The sequence below is a fragment of the Dermacentor andersoni genome, chromosome 2 (genome assembly GCF_023375885.2).
Source record: "Dermacentor andersoni chromosome 2, qqDerAnde1_hic_scaffold, whole genome shotgun sequence".
NCBI classification, from domain to species: Eukaryota; Metazoa; Arthropoda; class Arachnida; order Ixodida; family Ixodidae; genus Dermacentor; species Dermacentor andersoni.
The window spans coordinates 86207535-86224864 of NC_092815.1; the positions used below are offsets into that span (position 1 = coordinate 86207535).

Below are 17330 nucleotides of genomic sequence, written 5' to 3' on the forward strand. Positions count from 1 at the left end.
CTGTCTGTCTGTCTGCTCCGAGAAAACAGTACGAGCCAAATACACACCATAATTGGGCCTCACGTAAGAAACAAAGAAGGCTTTAGTGACTTTAGATAATTGTACAACAAATTCATGCCAAATCGTACTTGATTCATGATTTGGGAAGTTACGGCAGGGAACACACGAGACTCAGAAAGGGACAACACGAAGCGATCTCTTGTGTTTCCTGCGGCAACTTCCCAAATCATGAATCACCAACTGTCCTACATCCACACTCTGCTATCGTAGATGATCCACGTGACACCCATGATGAATCATGCTTGTTCATCGACTGTAGCGCCTGATTTGCTGCTCGTGAGCTTAGTATGGAGTTCTACGGGGTGAGGGACGTTTTCTTCGTTCCGAGTTTTGCGCGCCAGCTTATTCGACAGTTCATCTCCGAATACAGGGTCGAAGGACGTTTCGTTTGTCCTCAGTTCTTAACATTTGCTTAGTTTATTCGCTCTTCACTTCTGAATACGAACTGTGGCCGCAAATTCCGCCATGCCACCGTACTTCGCTTATGAAAAGGCCTGCCAACAGCGAAAGGACTGCGGCAGCATGCCCGCCAGGAAACGCCAGCGCATGACACAGCGCCGTTCACTGAACAACGGAGTCGAGACGCCTGGCTGACCGCCAGACTAAACGAGGGCGTCCAGCGCGAGACAATCCGCCGGTCGAAGTGCCTTTTATTTTTGTATTGCTCTCTCTCTCTCTGGCAGAAATCCCCCAAACAATTAACGCGCCCAGTCGAGAGTGATTGCTAGAAAGCTCGACGATGCGAAGTTAGCGTTTCTGTTTTCGATGTCTCGTTTCTGTGGCAATGGTCGTTTCAAGTTTTCACTCAATCCTTCTTATATGACTCGAGACATCTTTCAGTTTAAAGAAGAAAGCAGGGTTGCTTCTACGGACATTAAGGAAAGATAATTTCAATCAAGCGTAACGCCACTGATTTATCACACCTGATAATGTCGTGTATATATATGTATATATATATATATATATATATATATATATATAATAAGACAGCCTGACGATTATATTGATGAGGCGTCAATGCACCCGCATCCTTACACTTGCACTAAATTTGCGTGCCGCAGTGCATTAAATCAGCCTATGCTCCAAAGCAACTGCCCTACGATGTTGTAAGAATCCCACAAAGTAGCTCTACAGAGAGTATGTAGGAATGAATATTTTGAGGCTATTCCTCATTAGGGTTAGTCTGGACAAACCCAGCTTGCGCTATCCCAAAAGGCTCAGCGCAGATACTTTTCGACGTATTCGCGCGACCATTTCCACGAAGTTCAGATGCTTAGCTTTCCTCTGCTTCATCTTAGCATCGCCGATTGCAATGTACCCTAGCAAGATGTTTGCTCCTGGCGTTGCTGGATATATAGTTCAATAATTCGATACTAAAAATCAAGCTCTGTTCTGAAAAAAAGTGAAGGATCACACATTAATGTCTGCAAAGTGGGTGCCAAATGTACTATAATTATATCCTAATCTAATTCTTCGCATCGTTTCTGATTTGCTTGAGCTGAGTAAGAATGGGTAATGGTAGATTACAGAACGAATGAAACACCAACAGACGACAAGATAGTGGCTGTTTAAAGGCACTGCGATCACTATACGAAGTGTATTGCGATATTATTCTGTGCTTATTCGTTCAGGTAGCAGCAGGTATTTACCTTAAGCTCTGTGCCGAGCACAGCCGCAAACGCTTAAGCTGCAAGTGAATGCGAGCTACGTACGCACAGACGCGCTCACTGAAAGCTCGACAAAATCATTAACTCTCTAGAAATGCATTACTTTGGAGAGATAGCAGGGCATCATTGCTTTAACAAAAGTGTTTACGTTTCGAAAAAAAAAAAAAACCACGTGCTATGATTTCTTGCTTTCTTGATGTGTTTGATAGTGCTATAAAACGACACATTTGGTGTAAACCCTGGAACACAGAAAAGCAGGCAAAAATTCGGCCATTGAGCTAGGCGAACGGACATTGACCACTGCAAGCTTGTGCTTTGCCGAAACGTACAGCTGGTGGGTTTCTAACGACTTCGCACGGAAATGTTATAGTTACCTAAAGGTTGAACGCTGAGTGTCCGCGTAACCTCCGTATATCGTTGGACAGACAGTCTGACCGCCTTCTTTCGCAGAATCACTAGACATGGTGCCGCAGGCGTTATGTTTGGCGTAACATACTTCCAGCTTAGTTAATTATATTGTAAGAATAACAATTTAAATGCGCTGTACTTGAAACAGAAATTCGTGCAAATACGAATTACTATACAAGTAAGAGACGCGTCAAGTGCTTACTGACGCGTGCTTAATTAGCTCGGCGTAGCCTGACAATGCTTCTACCAACCGACCCTCAGGTAACTTAGTCATGTGTAACAAAATGATTCAGTAAATTTTGTGCTAGCTTGCCTGGCACGCTGGGGAAAAAAAGCTTACTAGTGCCGCAAAGACAAGAAAACATACAACACGGTGGAACCCCAAACAGCAATATGTGTTGTCGCGCTGTGTATCCGTCCTCGCTTAACAGCGCCACTAAAATTTCCAATGACTAAGCGTTCTGGCTACGGCCAGAGAGAACGACTGATGCTACACGGGCCGTAGCACGCTCTGCTCCCTGCGGCTGGCGAAGTAATGAGAGCAAGCTGGTGTCGCCATCCTTTGTTATCCGAGAAACACAATTCGCCGTTCCTGGAAGACAGCACAAAGGAAAGGGGAATGTAAGGAAGGGGAGGAAGGGGGGGGGGGGGTGCGCGTCAACGGAAAGGAAGTTGCGGGTGGTGGACGCAAGGAGGGAGAGGCGGCGTGCGGCGCAATCGCTGCGGGGATGCAGCATCAGCAGCAGCAGCAGCAGCAGCAGCAGCAGTGTGAGATACTAACGAATCCCTTGAGGATTTGCAAGGTGCCCTGGGTAGGCCGACCCCGTTCCAGCGGGACTCGAGACTGCTTGCGCTGCGAGACAGGCCGCGCCGCCATCAGCACAGCAAGGAGGCACAGTGTATAGCCGCTCTCATTTCGCTCTCTTCCCTCGCCTTTGACCCCGCCCCCCACATTATTTGCTTAAACATATCAGCAACAGGCTATGCCTCTAGCACTTCTACACTGTGGCCCTTTAGAAAGTTCCTAAGAATGCTCGTAAGGCATCGGTACCTGGGAGAGGCGCCGGCTACTCATTTTCCTCTGACACTTTTCTTTCTTCTTTTTTTTTCCTTTAAAGAGTTATTATTGGCGCCTGTGAGAGGCGGCGGCTACTTCTCCGCTGGCGAAAAAAGCATAGAAATAGCAACAAGTGCCTCGTGCAAACAAGGAGGAAAGAGTGATAGATAGGAAAGGAAGTAAAGCTCAGTGAAAGACTGGCCTTTAAGTTCACACTGTTCACTAAGCCTGAAACGCTGTTTTTCTTTTTTTTTCTGAAAGTTATGTAGACATTGCAAACAGTTTTCATACTGAGTAGATGTCACAAAACAAACACAGATCACTACGAGGACACGGCGTCAAGACAACTACAGTACGGCATCGTCACACATTACTAACGCCACAAACACTTCAAGTAAAGCTTAATTTTGACTGAATATGCGCCCGTGAAAATGTATTCCAAGAAGATATGGAAGGAGCAACATTTTCAGAATAGTAAATGTTACAATTATTTCCGCGACATAACGCATTTATATTAGAGAGTTTTAGTTTGTCCGTATACGTAATTACCATTCACGGAATGCTGGGATAACGCAGGTATAAATGTGCACAATCGGGTTAGTGGCCCCATTTCGTCGCGGTGTAAGGCGTCGGCAGCGATGCAATCGACAACATGCTCTCCCTTTCCTTTTACACCGCTTCGACGAGAACACCCATGTAACCCAAAAACGCTTCACGTGTCGTTAGACGAAGTGTCGCAAGATGTCGCTACCCGCGTTGTTACTCCCGTTCATGTTTACCGTAACCAAGTATTTCCGCAAAGAGTGGACAATCGAAAACACTCTGTTACTAACACAGTAACACTGGTTACATGGGGACCAAACACATCTTACTTGTCCCTGACCTTGTGGCTCTTGCTGTAGCAAGAATATGCGATACAACATACTTGGCAAAGCAAACACTTCATTTCAATCTTTCATTTGCCCACCTTATACTAAACATATGGTCTCTAAACATCTCTTCTTGGGGCCCTGTAAGGTTACGTCATCTCGGTGTTTATATACTAATTGCAAATACCGTATTTTAGCCACATTAATTTTAACAGTATCCTTAACAATACTAGTAGCTCTGTGCTGGCGTTCCAAATCCTGTGATACATTTGCGCAACAAAGCTGTATCAGGGATGGTAACAGGCATCTTTCTTTTTTTGAAACCATCCGCTTAAACTCATGTGCAACAAAAATATGCAGCACTGACACGTGATGCCCTACGTAACCATGCCACGACGCGTGGTCATGTCTTTAGCAAAAGGTGTGGTTCTGGTGCGAAATACTTTCTCACGTCCGTAACACTCCCACAGGAAACAAGTCATGATGATTATCAGATCAGTAGTACAATCAAGGAGTATGTTAAACTTGTCGTGTATTTCCGCTTCCTGCTTTTATGGAGATCTAATGAAGCGTTACATCAGAGCCTGAGTTCTCTGGTGACACAACGATTCGCGCTCGTAAAGCTAATGGTTTCCTGGCAACGCAGGAACTTGTTCATGCGTTACCCTTCTTTTGTGAAATTTCTGCAGTGATAGCTTCAAGAGAGCCATCTGGCGATACCCATAAAGGAGCATGTAAAAAAGCATAACGTGCCCTTTCACACCTTACACTCGTCATAAAAAAATGCGGCGAGCACATCTCACCCTTGCTATACGATCTCTTGGTTAAACACGCCACTTACTCGGAAGTCACGACTGAGTTTCGTAGTCCAACACAAAAATGCATGGATACGAACACCTACAGAGGCGCTCACAAAATAACAGATTATAATCTGGATAACTTTAGTGCCACCAATACAGCATGTTTGCGGCATCAAGGACATGACGCTGAAACAAAATATGGGAAGTTCCCAGAAACGACACCAATACACTATCTTAAGAACATTGGAACATGAAAGGCTGTTCTGTGCTATGACTTTTCTGTGTGTGTATTTTTCTTGGTCTCCGCCGCTCAAACACGAGGAGTCTGCGCCGAAATAGTTCTTCAGCTCTACGATGGAAGGCCTTCCGGGTGCGAAACGAACTCGCAGAGAGCGGATATTTTTAAACTCTGCTCTGGAACACATCTCTACGTGAAAGCGCCCATACGTACAAATTTAGCGACGCTTTGTTTCTCTTTCCAGGCGAACAATACAGTGCCGCCAAGAGCTCTCCATGAGGAGGGGAGAATGCCATTCCGTCTCGCACTAGAGCTAGGTCCATAACGACCAACATCACTCGAAACGTAGGTTGTTCTACTTTCAGGGGCGAAATAATTCACAAAGCATTTCATTCATGAAAGCTATTTGCCATTGGACGGCCGCCTCCGCTGATTATACGTGTAAGGCCACAATTGGTTGGTATCTGTTGTAATAAAAATTGCGAGCGTAAGTACCTTGTGTGTGCGTGTGCGTGCGTGTTATTTCTCATGTCTGTTGTCACCGGACATTGTGTAATCTGATTTCGTGTATGCGCGACGCGAATGGTGCAGAACTTTCTGGAATACACGCGGGCAACAGCGATTCCTCTGGAACCTTGGATAACTGACGTATACAAGCCGACACGTTTGACCCGCTCATCAGATTTTCGACGATCGCCTACTGTGTTCGACTCTTTGAGTGTAACTTGCTCTTGAGGGCACAGGTTCGCCCAATAAAAGGCTAGTTTCGTCATTCACAGTTTTGCTGCCTTGCTCTCCATCACTACGCCGCACCTCCACCAGATGTCCCGTGGTAGTGACGGTGAGCAAGACAGCAACACTGTGAATGACGAAACTAGCGTTTTATTGGCCCTCAGAAGTAAGTTACACTCAAAGAACGGCGATAGCGGCGAACACAGTCTGCGATGTCGAAAATCTAATGGGCGGGTCAAGCGCGTCGGCTTGTATGCGTCAGTCATTGAAGGTTCCAAAACAATCGCTGGTGCCCGCGTGTCTTCCAGAAAGTTTTAAACCATTCGCGTCGCGCATACACGCAATCAGATTGCACAAGGTTCGGTGACAACAGACAGCAGAAAGAACCGTCGATAACATTCGAGAAACTTCACATACATGTGAGCGCGTCCCGCGCTGAGCGATAACATTTGCTAGCCGGTGAAAGGCGGTCACCCGAAAAAAAAAAAAAGAACAAGTACACGTGTCAGTATTGTAGAAGCTCACTACAGTGCAGATGTATTAGATAAGGTGCACTGCTGAGAGAACATCAATGCGGACTTCTTGTGCCACTTGAGGCTTCTTCGGGGATGCAGTGTCATCTGAGGTATGTACACACCGGCGGCACTTACAGTACAGTAAGTGTTTCCTGCCGTGCGCACGTAAGCAGGCACATCAGTTGTGAATCCAGGTTAACAGTCGCTGCATATTTACAACATCTGACCCACTTACCGCCTCAGTCGAGTATAAGTTACAAAAAAGAAGCGAAAGCAGATTACGGCCGATTCCGTGAGGTCTCATATAACTCGTTGTAAGCTACTGTTTACGCACGTCTGTTTTACGAACACAGATTTTCTCAGATGGGTGAGGCCCAACGCTGCGCTATTATGTTAGTTTTCGGGGAGGATCTTCGCTTCTTTTCTTCGATACACTTTAAAAGGCAAACGTACCGAAATATCAACAAACAAGGGGTCAAACCACAGGACGCGTTGTTTTTTCGCTTTGTCTCGCTGCATACTGCGTGCGGCAATGATCGGTGAGTGCACGCAGGCACAGGGACACGTGATAGAGGGAAAAAAGAAAAAGTGGGGAGATTCAGCGATCCGTGCTAAACTACTTTCACCATCACGAAACACAGAACGATGGCTAGGAGGGGCGGGGAGGGGGGAGGGAAGAACTGACAACCATGAAAAAAAAAGTAGGCCCATGACTCAGGGTCACGAGCGTGGTGGCTTCTCAGAAGCGCTGAAACACAAACACTGTTACACACAGCCAGCATATTCACAAAGCACCCAACGAGAAGCCACGCTCCATGTGGCCCCACAAACAACCACCACCCAGTCCGGGTAAAAAACACAGCGGATCCTCCTCTACTGTGCGCCTACGAGTTCCCTGCATATTGCCGTTGCGCGGCTCTTTTCGGGTAAGCCACGCCTGGTTTGCGTTCCAGCGAGCCCGTCACGTCACCGCCTTGCGCTCGGACGCACAAAAGTTCGGAGCCGCATTCTGGTTCGCTGGAGTGCACTTAAATCGAGGCGTTAAACCTGACCCAGAAAGCGTGGCCACTGGAAACGATGCTGCGAAAGTGGGTTCCGGTTCACGCACGTAAGATAAAGGCCGTACAAGGACGCCACAGCCGAATGAAAGCTTTCTAGCATATTAGTTCAGAGCACGCGCAACGCGGCCAAGAGGTTGGCGCGACCTCGCGGCTATTGCTTGGATTACGGAGGTTATTGATCGACTCGGTTCGTGCGAGGTTGGAGGCTCACCAGACAGATGGCGCCACTATCCAAGCTTGCTTACTTTGAATCAAGAGGGGCGAGATCGCTCTGCGATTTCTCGGCATTCTGTAAGGCGTCAAAAATTCCCTCTTGTACTTTGTGGCCATGGCCATCACGGAAATACGATATGGCTAAACTATAGGGATCCCCAAATAAAGTTTAGAGGCTGTTTCTGAACACTTCCCCATGCGAGTTGACAGGCGACGTCGCACTATCGCACTATCGAGACAGGCATGATATCAAGAAAAAAAAAAAAAAGTACAGTCCTTGGACTGAACGCGCCACGAAACAGCCCTGTAATATTGAGGATGATGCGGCCATGTCAGATGTCACTCTTAATTTATTTTCAAGTGATAACGAGCATCTTCGAGTACATATAAAACGGTAATCATGCCCGTTCTTCAAACGAAAACGCGCAGTAGTTCGGTATGCAAGGTGCACCTACACGCTGGATTATTTGTTCAAATGCAACTGGCACGGCTTTTTGTCAACGCAGTAACTCAATTATGCTTAGCGTTTTTCTGTTTTAAGAATATCTGATCGTTTTATGTAAAGCCCGGATGCTACTAACCGAAGGGCAGTAGAAACGATATTCAGTTTCATGATATTCGAAAGAAGGATCCCGATGTTGTGGGTTAACTAGATTTTCCTGCTCAGCGTCAACAAAATGGACGCAAGAAGAACAGACTCCCCCGTTCTTTTCTCGGACAAGCGCTGATCTATTTATTGTGTTCGGTTTGTTAACACAGCTTTATATGCAATATGGAAAACCGACTGGCTCACATGAGTGTCTACACATTTTCTGCTCATCGGGCTCTTTTCAAAACGTGTTTTTTCTCCAACGACCTTCTGTACACGTCTTTCTCATGGTTCTTCCCGGAATTCATTCGTGCGCAAAAAAAAGGAAAGAAAGAAGGAAGAAGAAAAATACAGAGAAAGAAGAAGCAATGTGCGATGAAGGAGACCGCAATTACGAATTTACGAGCCCGGGGGTGAAATTTAATAACTGGTAATAAACGAGCTAACGCGATTTTTTCGCCTTACAATGTGATTTCGGTTCTCCAAACTGGAAAGCCTAGTATAATCTACAAACAAAATGGCAGCACCGCAAGCGCGTAGCAGAAATGTAGAAAACGGCACGAAATTTGCTGGTCCGACGCAGGTGGAATGGAATAAAACCGCGTAGAATGGCTTACAAGGAACGGCAAAAAAACACAAAACGAATACCAAAGTTTGCTAAGACCGCGTGATCGTCTCCAGAATAGACCATGGAACAGCGTACGAGACGTCCATGGCTTACTCAAACGGCAACCACTTGAAATCAAACGTTTGGCTAAAGAGAGTCTACCATGTATTCGACAGTAATGCATTGTGTAATGCAATCAGCTTTGATAACACAATTACTACAAGGCAAATGAAGGCAGAAGCCGGACGAAAGCTCAAGCGCTCATTCCTCTGACCTCTAATGGTCTCCGGGCCATCTCTTACGAATTCCGCGATAAAGCAATTTTAAATTTCCAAATTCTGGGGGGCGCTTTAGCGAAACACACTTAGACACGAAAAAAAAAAAAAAAAAAAAAGAAACTGGGATTTCGCCTCATGTGCAGCTGTGCGGCAACAACATATCGGCATGTCAATGTCTCTCTTTCATAAGTAAAACTCTACATGCGCAGTTCCCACTCAGGCCAGTTCTTTGTTGTGCAAGAAGGGCCACCTTCACCTCTGCAAAACAAACTCTATTACAAGCTTGCATAGAATGCCATATCCTGTGCTCAATCTGTAAAAAGCTATGAGAAGGCGGGTATACCGACAACTTTTTTTGCACTCGGCTTCAAATTTCATCTACGACGTACCAAAAGGTGTAGAACTATAGTGTTAGACGCTCCCATTGCACAAATAGTTTTTGCCACTGTTCAGGAGCGCACAATGAATTTATTTATTTATTTATTTATTTATTTATTTATTTATTTATTTATTTATTTATTTATTTATTTATTTATTTGAATACCTTCAGGGCCCATAAGGCGTCACAGAAGGGAGTGGTAAAAATAAATAGGAAAGAAACAACACAAAACAAATATTAGGTAACATATCCAAGCGCATTTTTAAAATCACTGGGGTCCGTAGTTTGGTCACCTCCTCTTAAGTGTTCATAGTTGGCCAGCGTGGAGAGCGTGTGATGTTGCCAGAAGTCATCGTTTAAGAATTTGGTCTCCGTCACAACTAGTACGTTGACTGAATGCAAGAACTAATCCCGCCTACCTGTACAAGAAAATGAACAACAACAATAAAAAACCAGGACATTGAAGAAACTTTTCTTTGTGCTTGGGCACTCTTCCGAAGAAATCTTCTTAGGACTGTTTACAACCTACGTCCCAGAGGGGCCCCTTCTTGTACGAAAAATATCATCGCACAACAACATAATTTTGTATAAGAACGAGTCGCGAAACGTTGGAGCACAAAGAAGTCGGCACGGTGCTTCCATGTTTAGGCAAATGCAGAAGCCCGAAAGAATGATGCCCACGCTGAAACGCACATCAGTAAAGTTGCAGGCTTTAATTAGTTGAGTTGCGGCAAACGCCCATTGCGGGAGTTTTAAATCTAAAGGCAAGGCAAATGCCGAAAGGTCCACTTCGAAAAATTGTCCGCACTATGTTATCGTTCAAGGCGGCGTGTAGCCGAGAACAAGAAGCATAGAGCCGGTGTAACTTTGCTCGCGGTGTTTATTTTTTCAGCAGTGCTAGAATAGAACAAGTAAAAAATCTCTGTGGGCTATTTTTGCTTTATCCCCATGATTCTTAGCCAATCCCCCGTATCGCTAAATCCCCCGCATCGGGTATTAGACATGCTACGAAAGGATAACAACGGCGGCTGGCGCTGTCTTTTTCGTCTGCTATCTCTCGGGGCTTTCATGCTGGGACAATCCCACGGGGACATGTGCACGGCCATAGAGCAATTATTTCGCGAACTCCATCGACTTCACTGTTACTTTTGTTGTTAATTTGTTTCTTTGCTCCATTTTTCCATTATTTATTATTGTTCACTCAGAATGACTTGCCTTTTCATGTATCTTTATCATGATGCAACAAAAGTTATACTCATCCCTATCAAATCCACCCGACTCATGGCCAGTCTCCTCGAGTGAGTAGCTACCACTGCCTTCAAGATTAGCATCCTCATCTTCATCGTTAGTCTTCCCTACGCCGTAGGTTGAACCTCGCGTCGCAGGGAGCTTTGTGTTTGCGTACATGCAGCTCGCCTGCAGCAGAAACACGGGTGAGCAGGGACATTACAAGCGTCGCGCATAGCAACGCTGTTTGACAAGGAGCGATAGGCGAAACGTCATAAATATAGGAATGCGGCGGTCCGCGTTTGATAGTAAATGAGAGCAGAATATCTTAATTCTGGTTAAGATAAAAGAGAGCAATTTCGCGCGTAATGGGAGTGCCTGAAACCATCGGCTGTGAGAGCGTAACAGAATGGGTGTCAAGTGAAGTGCGTCTCGGACCGAGGTAGCTGGAGAAAACCGGGAGACATCTTCGCCCTCGCAGCGGAGAGTGGAACCAATGATTACGGCGGCTACGACGACGATGACGATGAGGGGAAATCAAGACTTCAGATAAAAGAAAGCTTTCCCTTCTATTCAGTGAGCACCGTACCAACATATCATGGATGTCAAGGGCGACATGTGCAGATGTAGATGTAGAGCCTAGACATTAGTGGCACATGCCCACTCTGTGACATGTGCGAGGGAACAAAGAGGAAGAGAAAGAGATGATAAGAACAAAGACAGGCAATAAGATATCGGAAAAAAAGGAAGAAGAAGCGAAGGGAGTGAGCGGAGATGCCATCTTGGAGATGCGGAGATGCGCGCGCGTGGAAAGACGTGACAGCCGGGAAGCAGCGTTCCGGGAGAAGACAGCCGAAGAACGCCACTCTGGGTACCGCCCCAGTACTTCGTCAATCCGGCGATGTCCCGCCCGAGTGCCAGGCTCGGCGAGCCGTTGATCGTCGGCTCTGGAAATACCGCTGGCCTGTACATGTAAGTGTTGACATGTAAGCGTTGACGCCGCTGAACGTGGAGGCTCGAAGGCTGTCTGTAGCCAGTACCTGTCCTGTCTGCAGACCTAAGCTGGACCGGTGCGGTTCAGGAGCACCGGCTGGCACGAGTCCCGCTCTGCCAGAGCACGACAGCCACCGGCTATTTTTGATTGATTGATTGATTGATTGATTGATTGATTGATTGATTGATTGATTGATTGATTGATTGATTGATTGATTGATTGATTGATTGATTGATTGATTGATTGATTGATTGATTGATTGATTGCATCACAAACGGCAGAGGGATTACGAGAGACACCGTAGTTGAGGGAGCTGGTTTTCTTTCTCCGCTTGGGATTTTTTTAAACGTACGCGATTATAAGTACACAACTGCGTTTGAACATTGCCCCCACCAGGACTCTGGCTCCGTCTGTACGGTTACCGCGCGACCTCGCGCTTCACTGGAACTGCGAGGGAAACCAGAAAACTGTCGGCTCACTTCTTTCAAGCGCTGAAGAAACGTCAACTGACGAATCAAGCAAATGAGTAAAAAAGCGCATGTGAGTGTGCCGGGAGATGAAAGGGTGGCTTTCATTAGCGTCAATTGCATTGCAAAGGAACAGTTACATTAGGTCGTTGGAGTTCTCTCTTTTACAATTCTGGCAAAGCAGTTCGAACGCAGAGCGATTCGATCAAATATTCTTTAGAACTCAAAACTCAGTGAATCGTGTACACTACTTTAGGACCTCAAAACTAAAGTTTCCACTTCTCACAATACTTTACGTGTGCTTCGTGAGATCCTAAACGCCACTGACACGATCATTCACTTAACTAACGAAAGAAAAACGAAAGAAGAAACGATATAAACTGGGACACTATTTAGCTCGTAGCAGGCTGCCCGTGTTTAACTCGGAGCGGTGCCTGCAGAACTTGACGCCCGATTACCGTTTAAGGTAAGCAATCCAATTTGTCAGAGATACAAACGGAAACGGTGTCCGTTGTCGCTTCCCGCGGCTCGATTATAAACAGTTCAGTGCTCCGATCGGTACACAAAGAAGTCGTTTGGCTTAATGGCCGCGGGGAGCTTTTGCGAACGCATATCTCTGTTTACTTTCTCTGATTATATTTTCTTTTCGCGCCACAGTAAACGAATCCCATTCTCGTAGCACAATGCGAGCGAAAACCGAACGATATTGCTTCTTGTAATTGAACGCGAAAACGAGTGAACGATGCGACGGTAAATTGTAGCGTCATTGTTACCCTGGCACGACGGTAACTCCTTAATCAGCATAATTTTTTTTCGTCACCACTGACGTCGCAGTCGGCGTTGGTATCATCATCATTATAAGTATCATCGTAATCATCATCATCACCATAGTCCAATTCAACGGTGTATTTAGCCCACTGCAGGACAAATGTCTCTCCCAGATATTTTTGACAGCCCTTTTCCTGCGCGATCGGAACTCATAATATGCCCTCGGTCTGCCTATTGCTCCCATCGCAAGCTCAATTTCACTGCCTCCCTCGACTGCATTTGCCTGCTCATGACACTCGTCCTGTTACATTTATTGGCTTACGAGCATTGCAGGAGTCCGTTTAAGCGTCACATTACCTATCCGACATCGTTTCTTCCACCCTGATACCATCCAGACTATGGATCGTCTAGCCGCGTTTGTATTCTTATCGCGTAACGTCACGCCCGTGATCTTCCGTCACGCCAATGGTTGCGCTTCTTAGATTCCGTTTAATTTTCTTTTTTGAATTTTGCAATAGTCCTACTACACACGTGTATTTCTTAATCATACAAATATAACGGAACAAAAAGCAACGATATAGCTCACCGCCTGCGCGAAAGTTCCGTAAGCGTGGTGGCATGATCGTCGCCCAAGTCACATCAGCAACAGGCTATCTATCTATCTATCTATCTATCTATCTATCTATCTATCTATCTATCTATCTATCTATCTATCTATCTATCTATCTATCTATCTATCTATCTATCTATCTATCTATCTATCTATCTATCTATCTATCTATCTATCTATCTATCTATCTATCTATCTATCTGTCTGTCTATCTGTGCGTGTGTGTGTGTGTGTGTGTGTGTGTGTGTGTGTGTGTGTGTGTGCGCGCGCGCGCGCGCGTGCGTGTGCGTGTGCGTGCGCGTGTGCGGCGTGCGTTCTTGGGGCGATAAGGAGACACCGTATATTACGCTCGCTCGTCCGGCTTAAGCAAATTCGCTCCTCGTTCCACTGTTGCGGTTGCTCTTAATCTTCTCTCGTATGGTCGCGGAGGACCAGCAGCCGTTCGCCGGAGCAGGTTTCTCGTAAGATACTGACGTATAAGCGGCGAAGCGCCTCCCTGCCAGTTCTCTTTAACGAGGCCTGAATCTTTTCTCGTGGGGCGGCGGCAATTTTCCTACCAACAGACAGATTAGGCGTGGGAAGGAAATGCTTCTTCCTACAGTTCTCTTTCACATTTCTTTTGTTCATCGTAGGGAGGGGCTCTCTCATAGTTCTACGTGCCTCGCGCCAAGTGGGACCCCGCAAAGGTTCAGAAACAGAAATGGAAGAAAAAAAAAACAAGAACCAAAAATGACACGAGCGAAGAAAGAAGTCCGAAGGAAGCGAAGAATATTGAAGTAAAATAACAAAACCTGGTCAAACTTCAAGCAAAATAAATATACGTTAGGAGAGCGCAAAGAAGGTAATAACAGAGGAGCGTTAAGGACGATGGATACGGCGTCGCGTAGGGCGGCGGCGGCGGCGTTTGGTCAGTGAGAAGAAGGGCGTTATACACTCCCCTTTCACAGTCGCTCGACTCCTCTTTCTTAAACTCTCGCACTCTCTCTCGGCACTGGTGCACCAACCGCGTGCCCACTCGCGAGCGAATCGATATCCGCGCGGGCCCGCCGGAAATGAGCGCAGCCAGCGGACAAGAAAAGGGCTCGAAGAAGCGGGCCGAGGAAGAAAAAGCGAGAGAGCTGTGACGGACGCGGGTTCCAGTCGCGCTTTTTCTCGGCCCTTTCGTTCGGGGGCCACTCGTGACGGATCGCCAACTTTGCAAATGACCACTCGGAAAATGGTCGTTTCGCCCCTTCGCCGCGTACTTCGGTCGCCGGAACCACCTCGCCGAAAGACCACTGTCCCTTAGCGCCCGGGGGCGGGGAATTAATGCCGACCCGGCCGGGCTCCGCTACACAACAAACAACTGCGGTGAGCTGTCGCCGCAAACGACACGCACGGCCACCGAAAGGAGCCTCCGTTATTGTTTTTCGCTCTTGCCGCCGTCGCCGACGCTGTGTCAAGAGAGGTCAGTGAGCGCCGCGTGTGAAAGCCCCGGGCCACGTACACGGCGTGTTTCCTCCTCCGACGACGACGCCGCACCACAACCGAAAGGGGAATTCGATTGTCTAGGCCATCTGTGCCGGACGCGCCCGTCTGCACATCGCTTAGCTCCTATTGTTTTTCCCTTAAAGCGAACGCCAATACGTAGGCCTGCGGAAGCTCGGAGGCTACTCGTGTAGGCCGGAGAAGCCGGCGTGCACGCTCCGCGAGGGAATAAAACGACGCCGAAATAATCTTTATGTCGGTCGTTGCGGTTGGAGCTAAGGAGCAGGGAAAAGCAGCATGCAGCTGCCGTTCCGCGCTCTGTCTTGCTTTTCTTTATTTCTAAATTATTTTTGCGCACTAATGTGACCGTTAAATGCATTACACGCCGTAGTACAGATACTCGTTGTTTTTGTTTTCTATGCGATATTGACTATGTACGGGGAAAGAAAATCACAAATAATACAAAAAAAGAAACGTGTCACGTCCTTCGTGATACAGCTCTGCGGTGAATTCTGTCGAATTGCAGCTCACGTACCCTTAACTCCTTCCGCTGACATGGATGGCCGAATGGATGTTCTGACACGACTATCCGATGAAAATTACGACTCCGAAAAGGTTCGCGAGAAACTGAGAAACACACGGCGTTGCGTTGTAAGCACGACATGATACTGTCGAGGTATGGCTACAGGTGCTTCGAACATCGTGTCACATTCGTTGACGCGCTCCGTGATGATGGTGATGAATCCCCTTTGAAACGTGGCGGCGGCAGAAACCTAGCCTGATTGTACTAATAAGGTATTACTACGTCTATTGCAGTCTAAAATTCTCCCTATCTCTACTTTAACTACTCTCCGCTCATTAAAATCCCTATGCATGCAGGGTAAGGTTAACTATGCCTTTAACGCATTGGCTCTGTCTCTTCCATTGGCGTAGCCAGCGGGTGTCACATAGGGCACGTGCCCCCACCGACATTCCTGTGTTGTACGAAGCTTGCCGAGACTCCTCCCCTCCATCCGTCCCCGGTCAAGTGAGTGCCCTCCCCCAACCTCCCCACCCCCGAAAACTGATACTTTCCGCTGATCTCTTCCTTGTCATCCCCCCTCCCCCACAATATTTTATCTTGCTTAACTGGAAGACGGACCTGTTAACGCTTCCGTCTGCTTTGAACATAGCGCTTTTGGAAGGTGGGAATTCCATATGCAGTTCACGCTGGGTGCATGTGCTGGGTGAATGTCCTAATCGTAGCCGATCAGCCAATGAGCCGCTCACCGAATCCGTGCTGTCATAAGGCGAACGCTGGCGGCGCGGCGGTGACGCGCAGGCCACGATCGTCTCGTCGGCCAAGGCTACGGCGAGCGATTTTCGCTGGCTTCTAGCGGCGCGCCGCAGCATGGCGTCGTCGCACTGGCGTCCCGCATTGTTCTCTCGCGCACGCGGCACCGCCCCCTTTAGCGACCGAGTGGCGTACAAGACAGGCCGGCCTGCACAGCCGAGACGCGCACCTGCTCGCTTGCGCGCTCGACGGCCTTTCAAGCGTCCGCGAGCATATACTATAGCTCCGCACAGCATCTGCACTCTGAGGCTCTGCAACTAGCGTGCAGCGTTGCCAAAGCTGCGGCGGTAGCCGGACATCACAGTTAAGGACAAACATGACCACTGGAGGGATCATGTATGTATCATGTATTTACAAGCAGATGATGCAGCAGTTTCAGACCTGTCTTATTAATTTTAGTTATTTGGATGAAGCTGAACTGAATTACCTGCGCAAGCGCGCATATTTCCTGCTTGAAATATAACGCCTTGGCAAGTATAAGAATAACCTGCAGTAACTAATTTTATTGCAGTATCGCCACGTAAGCACGACTATGCGATCTCTAGGTAGCAGTATTTACTTTCATGTGTTTCTAATTCCATTGCCTGCTGCATGTGTTACTAACAGTGGGACTCGCTTCTTTGTAGCCTTGCTCTCGATAAGCAAATCCTGGCTGTCCGGCGGGCCTGCGACCGCGCCGGTGGCTAGACCTGCCGGTCCCGGCGTGGGACTAGCCACGTCCTAGTACACGTCCTCGCCGGACCTCCAATAAGGTTCTTTCACACACTCACTAACACGTGTCCAGTATTAAGGGGATATATACCAGACAGTGTTTTCTTTTTGTGACCTCCTAACGTATTAGAAGTATGCACAGCGACGTTTTCTGTACACAAAAGAATAAATCAATAAACTTTAGCCTAAAACAAAGTTTGGTTTATAATATTCTATGCAGCGTCCCACTCTTCTCTTCAATTTGCATCCGGACTGCTTAGTCAGGCCTGTCGCCAGAGCG

At 47.2% G+C, this 17330-nt stretch overlaps 1 protein-coding gene and 1 long non-coding RNA gene across 16 annotated transcripts in view; one reads left to right on the forward strand and one right to left on the reverse strand.

Moving 5' to 3' along the window:
- Window positions 1–17330, reverse strand: part of sei (potassium voltage-gated channel seizure) — a 343569-nt gene that overhangs the window by 135538 nt on the left and 190701 nt on the right. For 14 of the 15 annotated variants that reach the window (XM_055076850.1, XM_055076849.1, XM_055076848.1 and 11 more), the window contains one exon: window positions 2917–2988. The exons of the other annotated variant lie outside the window; for it this stretch is intronic. In XM_055076850.1, the coding sequence (XP_054932825.1) occupies window positions 2917–2988 (72 nt within the window). The remainder of the gene's footprint in view (window positions 1–2916; window positions 2989–17330) is intronic. 15 annotated transcript variants of the gene reach the window in all.
- LOC129387625 (uncharacterized) overlaps window positions 16501–17330 on the forward strand; it is a 149764-nt gene continuing 148934 nt past the window's right edge. The window contains exon 1 of the long non-coding RNA XR_008614803.2: window positions 16501–16675. This is a non-coding gene — a long non-coding RNA (uncharacterized lncRNA). The remainder of the gene's footprint in view (window positions 16676–17330) is intronic.